At 41.8% G+C, this 16,085-nt stretch overlaps 1 protein-coding gene across 3 annotated transcripts in view; it reads right to left on the reverse strand.

The window, feature by feature from the left end:
• Positions 1-15,791, reverse strand: part of Entpd3 (ectonucleoside triphosphate diphosphohydrolase 3) — a 35,104-nt gene extending 19,313 nt beyond the window's left edge. Inside the window, exons 1-4 of one of the 3 annotated variants that reach the window (XM_015489455.2) lie at positions 15,553-15,791; positions 14,698-14,750; positions 11,656-11,783; positions 4,102-4,219 (exon numbers count right to left, since the gene is read on the reverse strand). In XM_015489455.2, the coding sequence (XP_015344941.1) occupies positions 4,102-4,219; positions 11,656-11,783; positions 14,698-14,737 (286 nt within the window). In that variant the 5' untranslated portion in view covers positions 14,738-14,750; positions 15,553-15,791. The other 2 variants (XM_048794891.1, XM_048794890.1) reach the window with 2 other exon arrangements.
• Between the last annotated feature and the right edge of the window lie 294 nt (positions 15,792-16,085).

Here is a 16,085-nt window from a genome sequence, read left to right on the forward strand (position 1 = left end):
AGAACTTTTTCTAAATCAAGTATGGCATCCAGGGTGGGCCAACGACCCCTTCTCTAGGAAAGTCCTAACTTTCCCTACAGTTAGAGGACTGTGAGGAATTACTCTGCTGAATGCTCTCTCAGGTTTAAAGACAGAAATTCTGTGACTACAGGACAGAACAACTATACCCAAGAGGATCCACCAGGAGCTGTGGAGTATGGAACTCCATGAATAAACAGTTAGCACTTATTGAGTGCTTATTGCAGACATTTGCTTTCTCCCTTATATATATTGTGCAGTGTAATCTTCAACTCATTCTATGGGAGTAGGTATTGCTCTCACTATTTTTTTCTCATCTCAGAAATGAGAAGGTCAAGGCTCAAAGAGATTCAGCAACATTCCAGAGCTCATACAATAGGGACGAGGCGAAGTCTCCATCATGGTCCTTCACTATCCTCTCTTTTCTAAAGGAGCAACCTGATCCCCTCTCATGCTTAGAGGTAAAGAAATGGCTCAGAAGTACGCTGAACTAAGTGAATACAGGATCACTGGCTGAGATCAGAGCAAGGAAACTGCTTGCCTGTGTTTGTGGAAAACATTATAAGCAATACTCAGAAAACATCCAAGAACCCCCAAACGGGCCATGGAGATGCCCCTTCAAACAAAGACTTATTGTCCCACCTTTCAGCTCCTTCAGAGTTTGCCTCAGCTGCAGGGAGCTGTCTCACTCAAGATCTTGTTCTTCCCAGGGCTAAAAACACCTAGCGACAATGGTGATGGGTCCTGCAGCCCAGCCATTCCCGGCATTTCAATCCACTGCAGGATAACTGATCGGCTGGAGCTTTATCAGGCATTCTCTGAAGTTTGACTTCTTTCATCTAATTCTTCTGCCCTCTTCCTGCCACCAGAACACTCTCAGTTATTAGGATCTCCATAAAGTACCTTACATCCCAAACTCTCTCTTGACCTCTGCTTCTGGGAAACCTAACCTACAATATCTGTGCCCCAGGAGAGGCGAGCTCCTGGCCATCTTCCTGGGAGGGCAGACAATCACAGCTTACCCTGATTTTCCAAATAAGATCCTCCTTCGTCTCCCTAAGGGAAAGACAAATCATCTCCAAGAAGTTAAAGTATATGGGCAGCTCACTGAAAGAAATGATGGAGGCTGCCTGGGGCTGGGAGGATAGGCCTGGTGTCTCTGACTTGTAGCCTTGAACTGAGAGTGTACTTGTAGCCCATTCAGGACTCACTAGCTGGGAAACTCCAGGCCAATTCAAAGATCATAATGCTTTAGAGGGAAAGAGAACGGCTTAAAAAAAAAAAAAAAAAAAAAAGACATGCACACACACATACTGACTGGGCTTGATTGTGTGGACTAAAGACTTAATTGTTAAAGGAAAAATTGCAAAACTTTGATAGAACAATATCTTTCTGACCTTATGACAGGGAAGGAGTTCTCAAAATGTACAAAAGAACAAAGAATAGAGGAGAAGAGTGATCACTATACTGACATAAAAATTGAGAACGTCTATTCATCGAGATAGGTGAAGAAACTAAAAAAGACAAACTATGGTCTGTAAGAAGATATTAGCAACAATCTATAATAATACTCACAAAGCATTCGTATTCAGAATGTCTTAAAAATTCTGATGAATAAGAAAAGTCAAGCAATTCAGTAGAAAAATAACCAAAGGACATGCACAGGCATTTCACAGAAAACAGAAAAGGCCATAAATACATGAAAAAATACATGACCTTATTAGCAACCATGGAAATACAAATGTCCATTAAAAGGGAAAAGTAAATAAGCCAAAGGCTATTAGTATCACCATTCACAAACCTTAACATTGAGTTTCTACATTAACCCAATGTTAGTGAATAAAGCAAATTATAGGAAAATGTTTGATCATGTGCATACAAATTTTATTTTTTCCCCTAAAATCAGTAAAAACTAAAAATCTAAGACAAAACTATAAAGAAGAACAAGGAAGATTTCATATCTTAGCTATTGTGAATAGTGCTACAATAAACACGGGAGTGCAGATATCTGTTTGATATAATGATCTCATTTCCTTTGATTATATCCAGAAGTCAAATAACCAGATCATATGGATAGATCTATTTTTAGTTTTTTGAGGACCCTCCATACTGTGCTCCATGATGATTATACTGGTTCACATTCTCACCAACAGTGGAGAAGAATTTCCTTTTCTCTTATATCCTCATCAGTGGATGAATGGATAAAGAAAACAAGATATATATATATATATATATATATATATATATATATATACACACACACACACACACACACACACACACACACAATGGAGTATTACTTTGCCATAAAAGGAATGGAATTATATATCATTTGCAACAAAATGGATGGAACTGGAGGTCATTATGTAAGATAAATACATCAGACACAGAAAGACAAGTACCTCATGTTCTCTCTCAGATGGAGGAGCTAAAAGCATAGTATGAATATAAAACAGTGATTACTCGAGGCTGAGAAGGATGGTGAAGGGAAGAAAGTGGGAGGCTGGATAATAGGTTCAAAAACACAGAAACAGGAATGAATCCTAGTGTTCTGCAGCATAGTGGGATGATTGCAGTTCACAATGAACTGTTACATATTTTATGAATAACTAGATGATAGAAGTTTGAATCACACTCCAAACATAAAACAATGACAAAGAGATGGAAACATTAATTAGCCTAATTTGATCAGGGCAAGTACTGAAATACAGGTATACATGTATTGAAATATCACACTGTGCCCCAGAAATATGTACAATCATTATAAAAAAAACTAAGAAATATTTAGAGAGATGGAAATGCCAATTACCCTGATTTGATTATTATACATTGTGTACATATATCAAGTTATTACACTGTACCCCATAAATAGGTATAATTAAAATTAAGATAAAAAGAAGAAAGAGCCAGACATGGTGGTGTGAGCCTGTAATTCTAGCAACTCAGGAGGCTGAGGCAGGAGGTCAGCCTCAGAAACTTTGCAAGGCCCTAAGCAACCAAGTGAGATTTTGTCTCAAAATAAAAACAATAAAAAGGGCTGGGAATATAGTTCAGTTATGAAGGAGGAGGATGAGGGAGAGGAGGGAGGAGAAAGAAAGAAAGAATAATAAGTGAATAGTTAACATAAAATTCAGGACATGTTTTGTTGGGGAGGAGGCAGAGACTTAAATGGAAAGTAATTAAAGTTCTGACAATATTCCATTTCAGAGGATGACAGCCTATGGGAGAAATCCAGTCCCTACCTCAGAGAACTGAGACAGTTTTTATTTATTTTTTTTAATTTTTCAATGGTTGGCGAGGAAATGAAAAGAAAACAAAGTTTGGTGACGTGTGAGAATTAGAGAATTATATGAAATTCAAAATCTCTTTTTCATCTATAAAGCTTTACTGGAATAGAGTCATCTCTGTTTATGAATCGTCTATGTCCCTCCAAACCCACTTCCTCCCATACCCAGATACCACCTCCCCCTGTTTGGAAAATTTCCTATGTATTTCTTATGTTTCAGCATGTCTTATGAGCACAAGTGCTGACTTCCCTTGTTCTGAACGATCTTCTCAGCAAACAGCATTGGAACAGAAAGGCAGTGTTTCCTTCCAGAATAAAGGGCAGGCAGGCTTGCCAGCCATTATAAATGGTACAGGTTTCCTAATCTCAGGGTTTTTGTTCTGTGATACAACCCACTATCTGGCTGTCTTTATGTTATTCAGTGTAAACTGGAGAACCACTGCAAGGAAATGCTGACACTCTGGCCAGTGCTATGACTGTAACAAACTATCTTTTGTTTCTGAGCCAGGAGTCTTGTGTCTTTTACCAGCAACTATAAAAGTAGGGTGGGGTAAAGTCTCAGACTATTCACAGTCCTTGACAATTCCCCATGTTTATGGATGAAAGAAACCAAGGCCCAGAGAGGAAAACAGATAGGATTTAGGTGATCCCCCCAAGATGAGCAGCAGCTTGAGCAGAGGAATTTGTATTTTTCCGATTCCCACTCCAGGGCTCACTTGCCTGACTCAAGGTCTCCAAAAGACGTAGGACTTAACCTTGATGCTCCCTGGGCCTCCTGGCCACACTTAAGTCCTTACCTTTCACACTACATTTGAAGGTTTGACTGACCACTCCAGTATTATTCTCCTTCTCTGCGGGCCACTGATACACGTAGACAGTGGTTCTAGAAGATCCGGCATCCAGCACAATTCCATACTGAATAAAAAGGGAAGTGAGAGTCAGAATAGCTTGGGCCTCATGGAGGATTCATTTCCCAGTGGGCCATTGAGAACCCTGAATACCTTAATTCACATTGCTTCACGTAGGTTGGGGCTGACCAAAAAGAGATAAAAGAGATAATGATTGTCTCCAAGCCATCTTTGGCTCCTTGGACTGTGGAAAGAAGAAGAGGTAAGGTAGGAGAGGTTCTAAGGCATGGTTCTCAATGTTGGCCATGTTGCGAGTCCCCCAGGGAGACTTAAACATCAGGGAGCAGGTGGGTAGCAGGAAGAAGACAGAGTTGGGTATGAAGGCATGCTGAATCAGATAGATTCTCAATTAATGCTGAGTAAGATGCCCAACCTCTCTGAGTTCCCTCGTCTTTAAATGCTTTACTTTTAGAAATAAATAGAAGACCATTTGCCTGATGCTTAGTGGCTGCTCAATAAAACAGGCTCTTATCATATATAGAAAAGCCAGGCAAGTAAAGTAAATAAAATAACAAAGCAAAAAACAAAAACAAAGAAAATATGCTCCTCAAATTTACAAATCTAATTTATTGGATTAACCCCTGTTACATTCCTTTTTTAATGGTCTTCTGTGCATATGGCTTCATATATACATATGTTTAGATGTAGGTTTTAAAATCCAAATAGGATCATACTCTAGTTTTTTGTTTTTGTTTTTGCAATGTTCTTTTCTTAACAGTATTTCATGAGCATTTCTTCCTGCCAGTAAAAATAGACTAATTTTTCAATATATTCATCACATTTCAATATATTCATCACACCCTCTGTGAGATATGGAACAATTTACTTAACCAATTCCCCAATTTCCCGATTCTAGACAGCTTTCTCCTATTACAAATGCTTGCTTCATGTGAACGGGGCCAAATTCTTTAAAAGTTGCTCCAGCTTCTGAATCACAGCTTCTCCATTGTATTGAACTAGGAAATCCTGTGTACATTGGTATTTGAGCTGGGGCAACCTCTTAATCTCATCTTCTCAGTCTGATGAATGTTGATAGGAATCCTGACATGACATCCCTTGTGGAGAACAAGAGTAGCATTGTTCATAATCGTCCCAGGTGGAGATTGAACGGTGAGATTAAAGTGCAGGTCAGAACTGAAGGTAGGAAGGGAACCAGACCTCAGTGTTTCAGCCTCCTCCCTTTCCTCCATCCTGCTGCCCACCTGATCACTACCCTTCCCACAGCACCTGTCATGCCTGCTGCAGACCCCATAAAACAAGATGCCCCAAATATTTATTCCAACCATTTACATGGATGCATGTTTTCTCTGTGTAAGAAACCAGAGCTTCTGGGCAAAGAGCAAAAAGAAGGAAGAGTGTATATTCTTGTTTTCATTCCAGCTGAGAGTCAGCTTGCAGAAGAGGTGGAGCAGCCAGAGACTGCTCAAGTGGCTGTTCCTCCAGCACTTGCTGATATGCAGAGAGGGCCAGCCTCAAGACCCAACTCTATTTCTAACACTGATCTATCCCCCACTGATATTTCTTTTCTTTTTTTTATTGGTTGTTCAAAACATTACAAAGCTCTTGACATATCATATTTCATACATTAGATTCAAGTGGGTTATGAACTCCCATTTTTACCCCAAATACAGATTGCAGAATCACATCGGTTACACATCCACATTTTTACATAATGCCATATTAGTAACTGTTGTATTCTGCTACCTTTCCTATCCTCTACTATCCCCCCTCCCCTCCCCTCCCATCTTCTCTCTCTACCCCATCTACTGTAATTCATTTCTCTCCTTGTTTTTTTCCCCTTTCCCCTCACAGCCTCTTATATGTAATTTTGTATAACAATGAGGGTCTCCTTCCATTTCCATGCAATTTCCCTTTTCTCTCCCTTTCCCTCCCACCTCGTGTCCACTGATATTTCTAAAAGTGGAAAAATTAGTCTTTAACCAGTCTTCAGAGCTAATTTGCCTAAATCAGTGGAAGTCATGTGGATCCACTGGAGGAGAGGAGATGGGAATGATTTCTTTTTTCAGTTCAGCTAGTCAGGTGATTGAATGCTTGGATGGAAAGTAACAAGTAACCCTCAATGTGGTGTCAGAAAAAGGCGTGGCTTGCACAGGGATCCAAAGAAACACTCAGTGGGTTAACTGAAAGGAAAGTCTTCCGTTTTGCATCCCCTGGTCCAAACACTTATGGGGATATAACTTGGTTGGTAGAGTGCTTGCCTTACTTGCACAATGCCCTGCATTCAAACTGCACCACCACCACCATCACTAATAATAATAATAATAATAATCAACAGTATTGAGCACTTACTATATATTAAGAACTTTGCAATGGGCTTTAGTAAGTGCTATTGCTTTTATAAGGCAGGTATAATCATCTTCCTTTTCTGACATATGGGGACAGACCTGGGATCAATCTGTATTCATGGTTTGCCTCCTTTACGGGGTTCCCAGGAATTCAAGGGGTGACTGTTCAGGCATAGGTGCTGAACTGTTATGGCACTGTAGTCCTCCTTTGTTTAGATAGAAAGTTTCTTAAAAGCATGCTCTTAAGTTAGGGTTATGCAGAACTGGCTGGATGAGAGGTGGACCAGGGGCTTTCTAGAAAGGAAGAAACCAATTATCCAATTTGTTCTTCAAGATGTAGATCAAAATGGGCCCCACGGCATCAGAAATCCAGGCTGCTGAGCAAGGCTCGATAAGGGTTAAAAGGGACCCATTTCTTCACAGCCTGGTCCAGTGGCTGTCATTGGGGAATACCGGTGGTACATGGGAGTGTGACCTACAACAGTCTGTAATCTTGTGCCCAGTGTGGAGAATTCACATGAACTGAGCAGGTCACATGGGAAAAGTCCCTGAAACCTTAAGATGTGTAGGACCCATCTTTAACAGTGACATCATGTGGCTGCAAGAGGCAACAGGCACTGGGGTATTCATCATCGGATCAAGAAGTCCCAAGATTCTTAGACAGTTGTGATTGGGGGCAGGGAGGCGAAGCCTCAAGAGGAAGCTATTGGACTTAATGATAACCAAGCAGGTGGGGGCCTGACTAAAAATAATAGCGATGGCATCATGTTTACTCTTCAATCTTGTGGAGCAGGTCAGACCAGTAACCCAGACTGAGGACAGTTCTGACCCTTGATGGAGTTTCAATTGCTCTGCCCTTAAATTCTTATCAAGCAAGGTCAGGCAAGTCAAGGCTGGATTTAATAGCCATCACAAGGGTCTTTCAAAGGCTGTTGGGGGAGCTGCCCTTCATACCAACTGTCAGTTGCACAGAAAGGCAAAATAGGGCTCATGGCATGAAAACACAAATGTGACAATTAAAAAGCCCCCATATTCATTTAATGTCACCTTCACAGTACTCTTCCCTGCCCCCACCCCCAACCCCCAGCAAACACTGCAAAACCCAAGGAGACCAAAGTCTCCATCCCCTGAGAAAACCTGCATATGGAACATGATCGGCCAAGGCTGCCGTTCGGCTTCTGGTTCAACTGCCCAGAACATCTGTTTTTTTCTCACATTTAATCCACCCACTTAAGCAGAATGCAACTTATGAGCTGATCTTCCCATATTATACAACTTCTTGTCTCCTGTAATGGGAGCCAAGGCCTGAGAGCAAGATTCTGAAGACACTGAAAATTCCCTCTTAACTGTCAATTAGTTGGTGGAGGGTGTGTCCAGTCCTTTCAAACCCTTGCTTAAGGCCACTGTTTCTGTTCTCTTCTTCTATATCGGCTCTGCTATTTTTCAGCCTTTGTCCTTTCTCTTTCTCTGTTTTCTCATTTGAAAGCTGGGAATAATAATCTTATTATTTACATGGACCTGTTGTTGACAGTTTCCTGCCCACATCTCCTCAGATCTTGCTGGGGTGCATAATCATCTATCACACACCTGCCCGGAAGACTTTCTCTAGTGGCCTGAGCCTACCTGAGCACATAGTATGACAGAAATACCAGAGCAATGTCCCTAGGAGCAGCTTGTCATCCAATGATTGATGAAGTTGGTGTACAATTAGGCCCTGTTTCGGACAACCAGGAGTGAGGTGTTTGCCTTGACGTCCCAACATATGGGACAACTCTGAGGTGAATGATGCATAGGCTCCCTGAGATACTGCTAGGACTGAGCCTCAGTTGACCACAGTGCTGACCTACTGGATCACTGGGCCCTATAGACTGCCATACATCTGCCTCACTTCTCTGTTCCCTTCCCCATGTGTCCTGGGATCATCCCCAGATGATCTTTTTGCACTTGCATCTTGACTAGGGGAACCCAACCTTGGAGAGTAGCATGAATCGCGTGTGGCCCTTTCCTCTAATGGAGCCCTCAACAATGCCTGGAATTTATAGTCACGTGCTGCTTAATGACAGGGATTTCCCCGAGAAGTGCATTGTTTGGCAATTTCATCACAATGGGGAGATCATGCAGTGTACTTAGCAGACCTAGATGGAGAGCCTACTACACACCTAGGCTATGTGGTGTAGCCTATTGATTCTAGGCTTCAAGCCTGTATAGCAGGTCACCATACTGAATACCACAAGCCCTTGCAACACAACAGTAAGCATTTGCACATCCTAAGCATAGAAAAGATACAGAAAATGGGCTGGGGTTGTGGCTTAGCGGTAGTGTGCTTGCCTAGCACATTGGAGGCACTGAGTTCGATCCTCAGCACCACATAAAAATAAATAAATAAAATAAAGGCATTGTGTCCAACTATAACTGAAAAAAAAAAAAGGGAAAGATACAGGAAAAATATGGGATCAGAGATAAAAAATAGTTCACCTGTATAGAGCACTTACCACAAATGGAGCTTGCTCTGGGTAAGTCAGAGAGTAGGGAGTGAATGCCAAAGGCTTAGGACTTTATCACGACTTTAGGCTTCATTAACATTGGACACTACATTCAACTTACAAAAAAGTTTTCTTTAAAGTTTCTTTAAAGTTTTCAATAATAAATTAATCTAAGATGACTGTAAAATTTTTTACTTTATGAACTTTAAAAATTTTAAAGCATTTTTAGTCTTCTTAAATAATATTTTAAAGCACCAACACATTGTACAGCTGAATAAAAACAGTCTCTTCTACCCTCATTCTACAAGCTTTTTTCCCCTTCTTTTGTTCTCCTATTTTACTTTTTAAGTGTTTTTGTTAAAGAAACCAAGACACAAACACACACATTAGCCTAGGCCTACACACGGTCAGGATCATCAATATCAACGTCCCCCACCTCCATGTCTTGTCCCACTGGAAGGTCTTCCAGGACAACAACACACATGAAGCTGTCATCTCCTACAGTAACAATACCTCCTTCTGTAATCCCCTTTGAAAGGCTTGACTAAAGCTATTTTATAGAGTTAACTTTTTTTTTTTTTTAATAATAAGAGGAGTATACTCTAAGAATAAAAAATATAGTACAGAAAACTCATAAACAGTAACAAAGGCATTTACTATCATTACTTAATATCACACACTGTGCAAAATCATATAGGCTATGCTTTTATATGACTGGCAGCGCAGTGGGTTTGTCGACCCCAGCATCACCACAAACATGACTAATGTACTGCGCTATGGACATTACAATGGTTACAATGTTACTAAGTGATAGGAATTTTTCATCTATGGGAATCTCATGGGACCAGCATGGTCTGTTTTATCCAAAACTTCATACGGTACTGACCTTACTTTTCATTACTCAATTTACTTCTCAATTTTTCCACATCCCTGAATGATGAACAGAGGACTTATATCCCAGAACAAGTAGAAGACATCAGCTGATAACTCCTTTAAACCACCAATCCTTAACATTTATAGGATCAGAGTCAACATTTTATAAATGGAGGTGTCTGCCCTGCCCCCTCTCCCTCAAACCTGTCCTCTTCCCACCTGTGGCAAATCCAAAAAGTAAAGAAACTTATGCAGCTGTGTGTGGACAGTTCCAACCCACTGTCTTTGCTCTGTCTATATCCCCTGCCAACACCTGTCTCTTAGTCACCTCTTGGATTACCCTCAGGAGAAGAGGTGAACCCAAAGTGCAGCTACAGCTGGTTCTCTTGAAAAGTAGGGCCCACAGCAGGGGGTCCAATTATTGGAGTGTCATAGTAGTCCTAGCCTTCCTTTCCCTCCCTGAATTCATTAAACCTTCCTGCATTTGGACCCTTCCTCTCCACCCTCCCTCCTGTTCAGAGGAGGATGTATGCTGCTCCCATCAAAGGTCCATCCCTCCTCCTGAAGTCTTCATGCAGAACTCAGGATCAGGGGAATGTGGGAGATATGTGAAGAGGCCTTGGGAACAGAAGGGTCCAGGTTTCAGTTCCAATCCTGCCATTCACTAGCCACACCTAGGTTTCCTCATTTGCAAAATGGGAAGGGGTGTTGTTGTCTACTTCTATAGTTTTAACAAGGGCTAAATGAGATAAAGAAGGAGGAAATACTCACCAAACCGGAGCAGTAGGATATGAAGTATAAAGAGTAGATATTACTCTTAGTTGCAGTCTCAATTTTATATATTTTCTAGGAGAAGGCAAAGCCTGGAGCTTGGGAAAACAACTTCTAAAGGCCTTAGCTAATGTGTTGGGAGCAAGAAGATAATCTGTTTCCTCTCATGGTTGGGCACTTGAATAGGTTTATTTTTCTTCTTTTTTTTTTTCACTCATATTATTCATAAGGGATGAGATCTTAAGTAAAACATCCCATCAAAGAACCAACTGCCATGATCCTAAGGAGATTTTAGTCTAATTCTTTTGAAGTGTAGCTTCAGAATGTTAGATCAAACCTGATCATGGCACCCTGGGCAAAATTAGTTTCTTTAAAAAATTTCTATTTAAAATAACCAACTTGAATCTAATGTATGAAATATNTAAAAAAAAAAAAAAAAAAAAAAAAAGAAAACACTGATCTACTTGAATGGGCACAGATTAGGATCATTCTAAAAAAGAGCTTCCCAGGGTACCATGCTGTCATGTCCTATCACAAAAAAAGAAAAATCTGTAATCTTATATTCTACATTTATTTGTACCTTCTTATTTCCATATATGTGATGCTAGAAGAGTAATTGAGACCATGATGAATACAGAGCCCATCAGTCAAAAATTGCCCCATCAGTGTCTTCCTTTCATTTACATAATTTTCCAGAAATAAACTACTTTCTAATTTCCATTCAAAAAAAAAAAAAAAAATACAGCCTTTGAACAGTCTTGGCTAAAAACTGTATCTTTGGTTCCTACAATCATAGCAAGACCACAAAGTCCTCGGAGTAGGTATCACTCCCCCTCCCCCAATCTGTAGCCTCAATTATCACAAGCCCAGCAGGTCTGGACCTTCTCCATGGGCCTTAACACCATTTTCTTCTGGTTACAGTTGGGAAAAGTATTTCCCAACTCATGGTTTTAGGGTGATTGATGTCATAGCCCATTTCTTTCTTTCAATGCCAATTCTTTTGCTCTTACCTTTAGTCCTGGAGGGAGGATCTCTGGGTGGCGGATCTGGATGAGTGTGATAGCCACAAGCACCACAATGCTCACAAGCAGGACCACCAAGGTGATAATGACTGGAGTTCGGGAGAGAGCCTTGAGGCCTACAATGGGAAGACGAAGAAGAAACATGAGTGAGAAGTAGGAACCAGGTCTTTGTAGAATCCACAGACTGGGCCCATCAATATGTGCATGTCACTTTCTCTGTCTTTATAGAGACCCATGATTTTAAGATGGAATAGTAACTTGGCTTCAATACCCATTTATTCTTCCCTTCCAAATTGCAGACTAAAACAGTGTTTGCAGGGAGTGTGTGCACAATCTAGTTTTCTAGTATTTCTCAAAATGTATTATGCATGTTACTGGTCACCCCTGAGACATGTGAGATAACGTTTATTATTATTATTATTTTTAATATTTGATTTTATTTTGAGGTAACATTTTTAAAAACAGATTTAAAACACATGGATTTTCTATTAAAGCAGATGAGATGATATTTTATTTTAAAATACTCTCAGGTAAAAGAAGTTAGTACTGTATGGAAATTTGTAAATAAAAACGATTTCATTTATGTGAAGTTCAAGAGCAAGAGGGTGACAGGAATCAAAATAATGATTGCCTGAAGGCATTCACTGAGAAGTAGCATGTGGGCACTTTCCAAGGGTGATGGAAATGCTTTCAATATTAAAAAAACTGTGGGGGAATACTGGTGTGTGCATTTGTCAAAACTCATCAAGCCTTTCAAAGTCCTCTGGGGAAACTTGAAAAATCAAAGTAAAACATCTTCTTAGGTACAATTTCCCTTTAAAAAAAGATTCTTATAAATCATCCTCCCTCTCCTAAAACATACTCTCAGAAGGCAAGAATACCCAATTCAGAGGTAAAATTTAGGATTTATCCATTTCACTGCATATAAAATATACCAATTTTTTTTTAAAAAGGTAAAAGAGTCAACTAAAATGATTGTCTAAGTAATAATCTTGATTGAACTATTAAAGCATAAATATTAAATGGCTGAAAAACAATAAACACTAGCAGAACAGAAAGATCACTGGATTCAGAGAATCCTAATATGTCTATTACCAATTGTCTATTTAAATGTAAATTAGTTAAAATAAAATATTTATTTCATCAATCTCCCTAGTCACATCTCGAGTATTCAATAACCACATGTGACCTTGTGACCCCCATATTGGCCAGAGAAGATCCAGAGCAGTTCTATCACTGAAGAAAGTTTTCTTGAACAGCAGAGGGGTAAATCCTGCCTTATTCCAGATCATTTACTCTTAGGACCATCATAACCTACGCTTTACTGTTTCTTTGTTTCTAGGAGACATCTTTCGTGGAAATAAACAAGGCCCTGTATGTGTCGTCATAATAGAATTAGATACAGCTCCAATATCCAATTGCATCACAACACTCACTACTTGGGGAGGGCAGTCATGCAGCAGGTCTCAATGGCTCAGAATAGCCCTGTTTCCCCTATAGTATAGAGGCAGTCACAGACATTTCCTGATGTTAAAGGTGGTCACTCCTGCATCTTAAGTCTCCTACCTTGCCATTGGGAGTGTAAACCAGAGGGAGGGCAATTTGTCAGTATTGACCAAATTGCAAATGAGCATACCATCTGACTCAAAATCTCACTTCTGGGAATATATCCCACATAACTAGCTCCACGTGTATAAAATGACTTTGCGTAAAGCTTCTCACTGCAGAATCATTTGTAATAGCATCTGGAGGGAAGCCAACTTCTGTGGGCTGACCTTCAGAGCATCAGAAGGGGTTCTAGATCACTCCTCTGTTGTTCCAGAGAAAGTACAGGACCCAGCCAGTAACCAGTTAATCCAGAGACGAACATCTGCATCAGATTTCAACAATTTCACATTGGTGTCAGTAATAGAGGTTTAAGAGATTTTTTTCCCCCCAACAAGACATGGTATAGATTTAATCTGCCAAGTTAAACTTGTACTTTGGAAGGCATGTAACAGATCAGTCTGTGTGTGGGATGTTAAAGTATGTGCGTTAACATTTCAAAGTGTTTCGGGGAAAACCTGGAAATCAAAATAAACCAGCTTCTTAAGTACAAATTTCCCTTTACAAAAAGAAAAAAAAAAACAATACACATAAATGGCTCTTTATCTCCTAAAATCACATTCACTTGGAAGACAGGAATACCCAGTTGAAGACATGACTAAAGAATGTCTTTCAAAGGGGGAGGGGGATGAGATATGTAAGCAGTCTCCTGACCACAGCCACGGGGCTGGCCTCCTAAATCCTCTGTGCTTCAGCAGTTTTCAAGTAAAAAGCTATGATTACTTTAAGCAAACCCTTGCCCCAGCAGAAAAGCTTGTTACAACGCAAAATGGACTAGGCTAGGTCTCACTCATTTAAGAAATGCAGCTAGAGCTGTGCTGTCATTAGGGTTGGACAAACACTGTAATTGCAAGGTGTCTACCTGACCATGGGGAGGCCAGAGCCTTCTGAGCTTCCACATGAGCAGTTCTATAAAAGTGCTGCAGAGGCAGGCAAGGCAACTTGGAAGTGTGCATTGGGGAGAGAAAACATTCCGTACTTGTGCCTGCAGTATCAACCCCAATACTGACCCACGGTGGGGTGGAGGGTATTGTAGGCACCGTGCCAGCGACAACATTTGGATGGAAATACCGGAAAGATTTGAGTACATTACAATTCATCACAAAATTAACAATATTCTCAAGCACAATATTTACACACAGCTGGGTCAGGGAAACCACAAAGGCCAAATTAATGGATTATACAAACCGGAAAAACCATTTAAGCGAAACATGCATGTTAGTCCTTGTTTTGTGCGGCTTTGATGAAAAGCATTACTTTTCTTTACCTGAGAAACGCCAAGGGCAAAACCTGGGTGAGCAACCGAGTTTCAAACCCATGAGGTTAAACAGTCAGTGGCAGGGGACTTGAAGGGAAAATGGAGCTGAAGCTGGGGCACTCCTGATTTGACAAAACCATGCTTGCTGCCTACTGAGGGACACGAACCTGCTTGCTCACACGGTTGGCGGGTCACGACAGAAAACATCTTTTCTTCCCAGCTGCAGGTGAGAGAACACAGGATGACAACACGTGTATGGACCCGGCTCCAGAAGTTCAAAAAAACGTGCACCCATTGAAACACATATCCACTTCATTTCCTCCAAATCAAGACGTCATCCAGTACCATGAGCTTAAACCCAGAACTTTCAAGATAGACCCAAAGCTGGAACTTAATTCTAGCGTCCCCCGCCCCATGCAAGGCAAAGAAGGATGGCTCTGCTGAAACTTTAAACTGCAAACAATTTTTGAAAATTAAAAGTCCTTTCCCCCCCCCCTGCAGATTGTTCCACCTGTACACACCACCCAGGCAGAGCAAACCTTCCTCCTATTATGAACATTCATGAGGCTGCGGCAAGGCTTTGCTTTCAAGCACAACAGCAAGGCAGGTTTATGTTTGTGTGTGTCCCTGGCCCTCGAGCCCGGAGTCGCCCCTTAAAGACCGGGCAGGGGTACCTAGAGTTGCCGGCTGGAGATGGTTGCCAGAGGATGCCAGGCCCTGGCCTCCAGCGCCCCCAGATCCGGGGAGTGGGGTGGGGGGTCACTCTGGATTGCGTCCCCACACAGCTGTGGGCATCTAAGCGCCTAGCGCATCTCGCGCTCGGTTGGGGCGCTCGGTTAAAGACGCGTCCGCAGCTCGCGGGCAGGGCAGGGACCACCCGCCGCCGCCCGAGGATCTAGGGCTCGCGCCCTGCGGCCCTCTGCGGGAATCTGATTTCGGTTCTTGCCCTCCCAGTTCTCACCCTGGGAGGGAGCCACCCGTTCCCTCTTCCGCGGCTCGGGTGCCAGGTTCCCTGACTTTACCTGTGCGCTGCTGGTTCCAGAAAGGCGACAGGCGCTGGAAGTATTGGCGGAGGCGTCGGGGAGGCGGGGCGAGCTGGCGCGGGGGTGGCGCAGCCTCCGCTCAGGACCGCCCCCTCAGCGGTGTCAAAGCCAAGAACCTCTTCACCTTCTCTATTCCACTGGCGGGCGCCCCAGCCTTCGGTGGAAGCGGAAGGGAGAGGGTGAGCGCCTAGTTGTTGAAGACAGTCCCTGACTGCCCCTGGGGCCCACAGTCCCTCGCCAAGTTATAGCCAAATAGCACTTCACCTTCCCTCTTGTAGTTCTCTCTGCTATCACCTCAACCCAAAGTAGAAGAGGAAGGGGCCAGATTTTGCCCTAGATCCCTCGTAAGCCTGTGTAGGGGAGAAGGAAGGGTCCTATCCATTGCCGGCTTCGCTTCCATCTTTGTCAAAGCAAAGAAGCTTTTGATGTCTTCTAGTTTCCTTCACTGTCACCCCAAACCTAAGTGGAGGAAAAATAGGGCCAGGGGCCAAGTAGTGACTAGATATTCCTGG

Source organism: Marmota marmota, unplaced genomic scaffold (assembly GCF_001458135.2).
Source record: "Marmota marmota marmota unplaced genomic scaffold, marMar, whole genome shotgun sequence".
In the NCBI taxonomy this organism is placed as follows: Eukaryota; Metazoa; Chordata; class Mammalia; order Rodentia; family Sciuridae; genus Marmota; species Marmota marmota.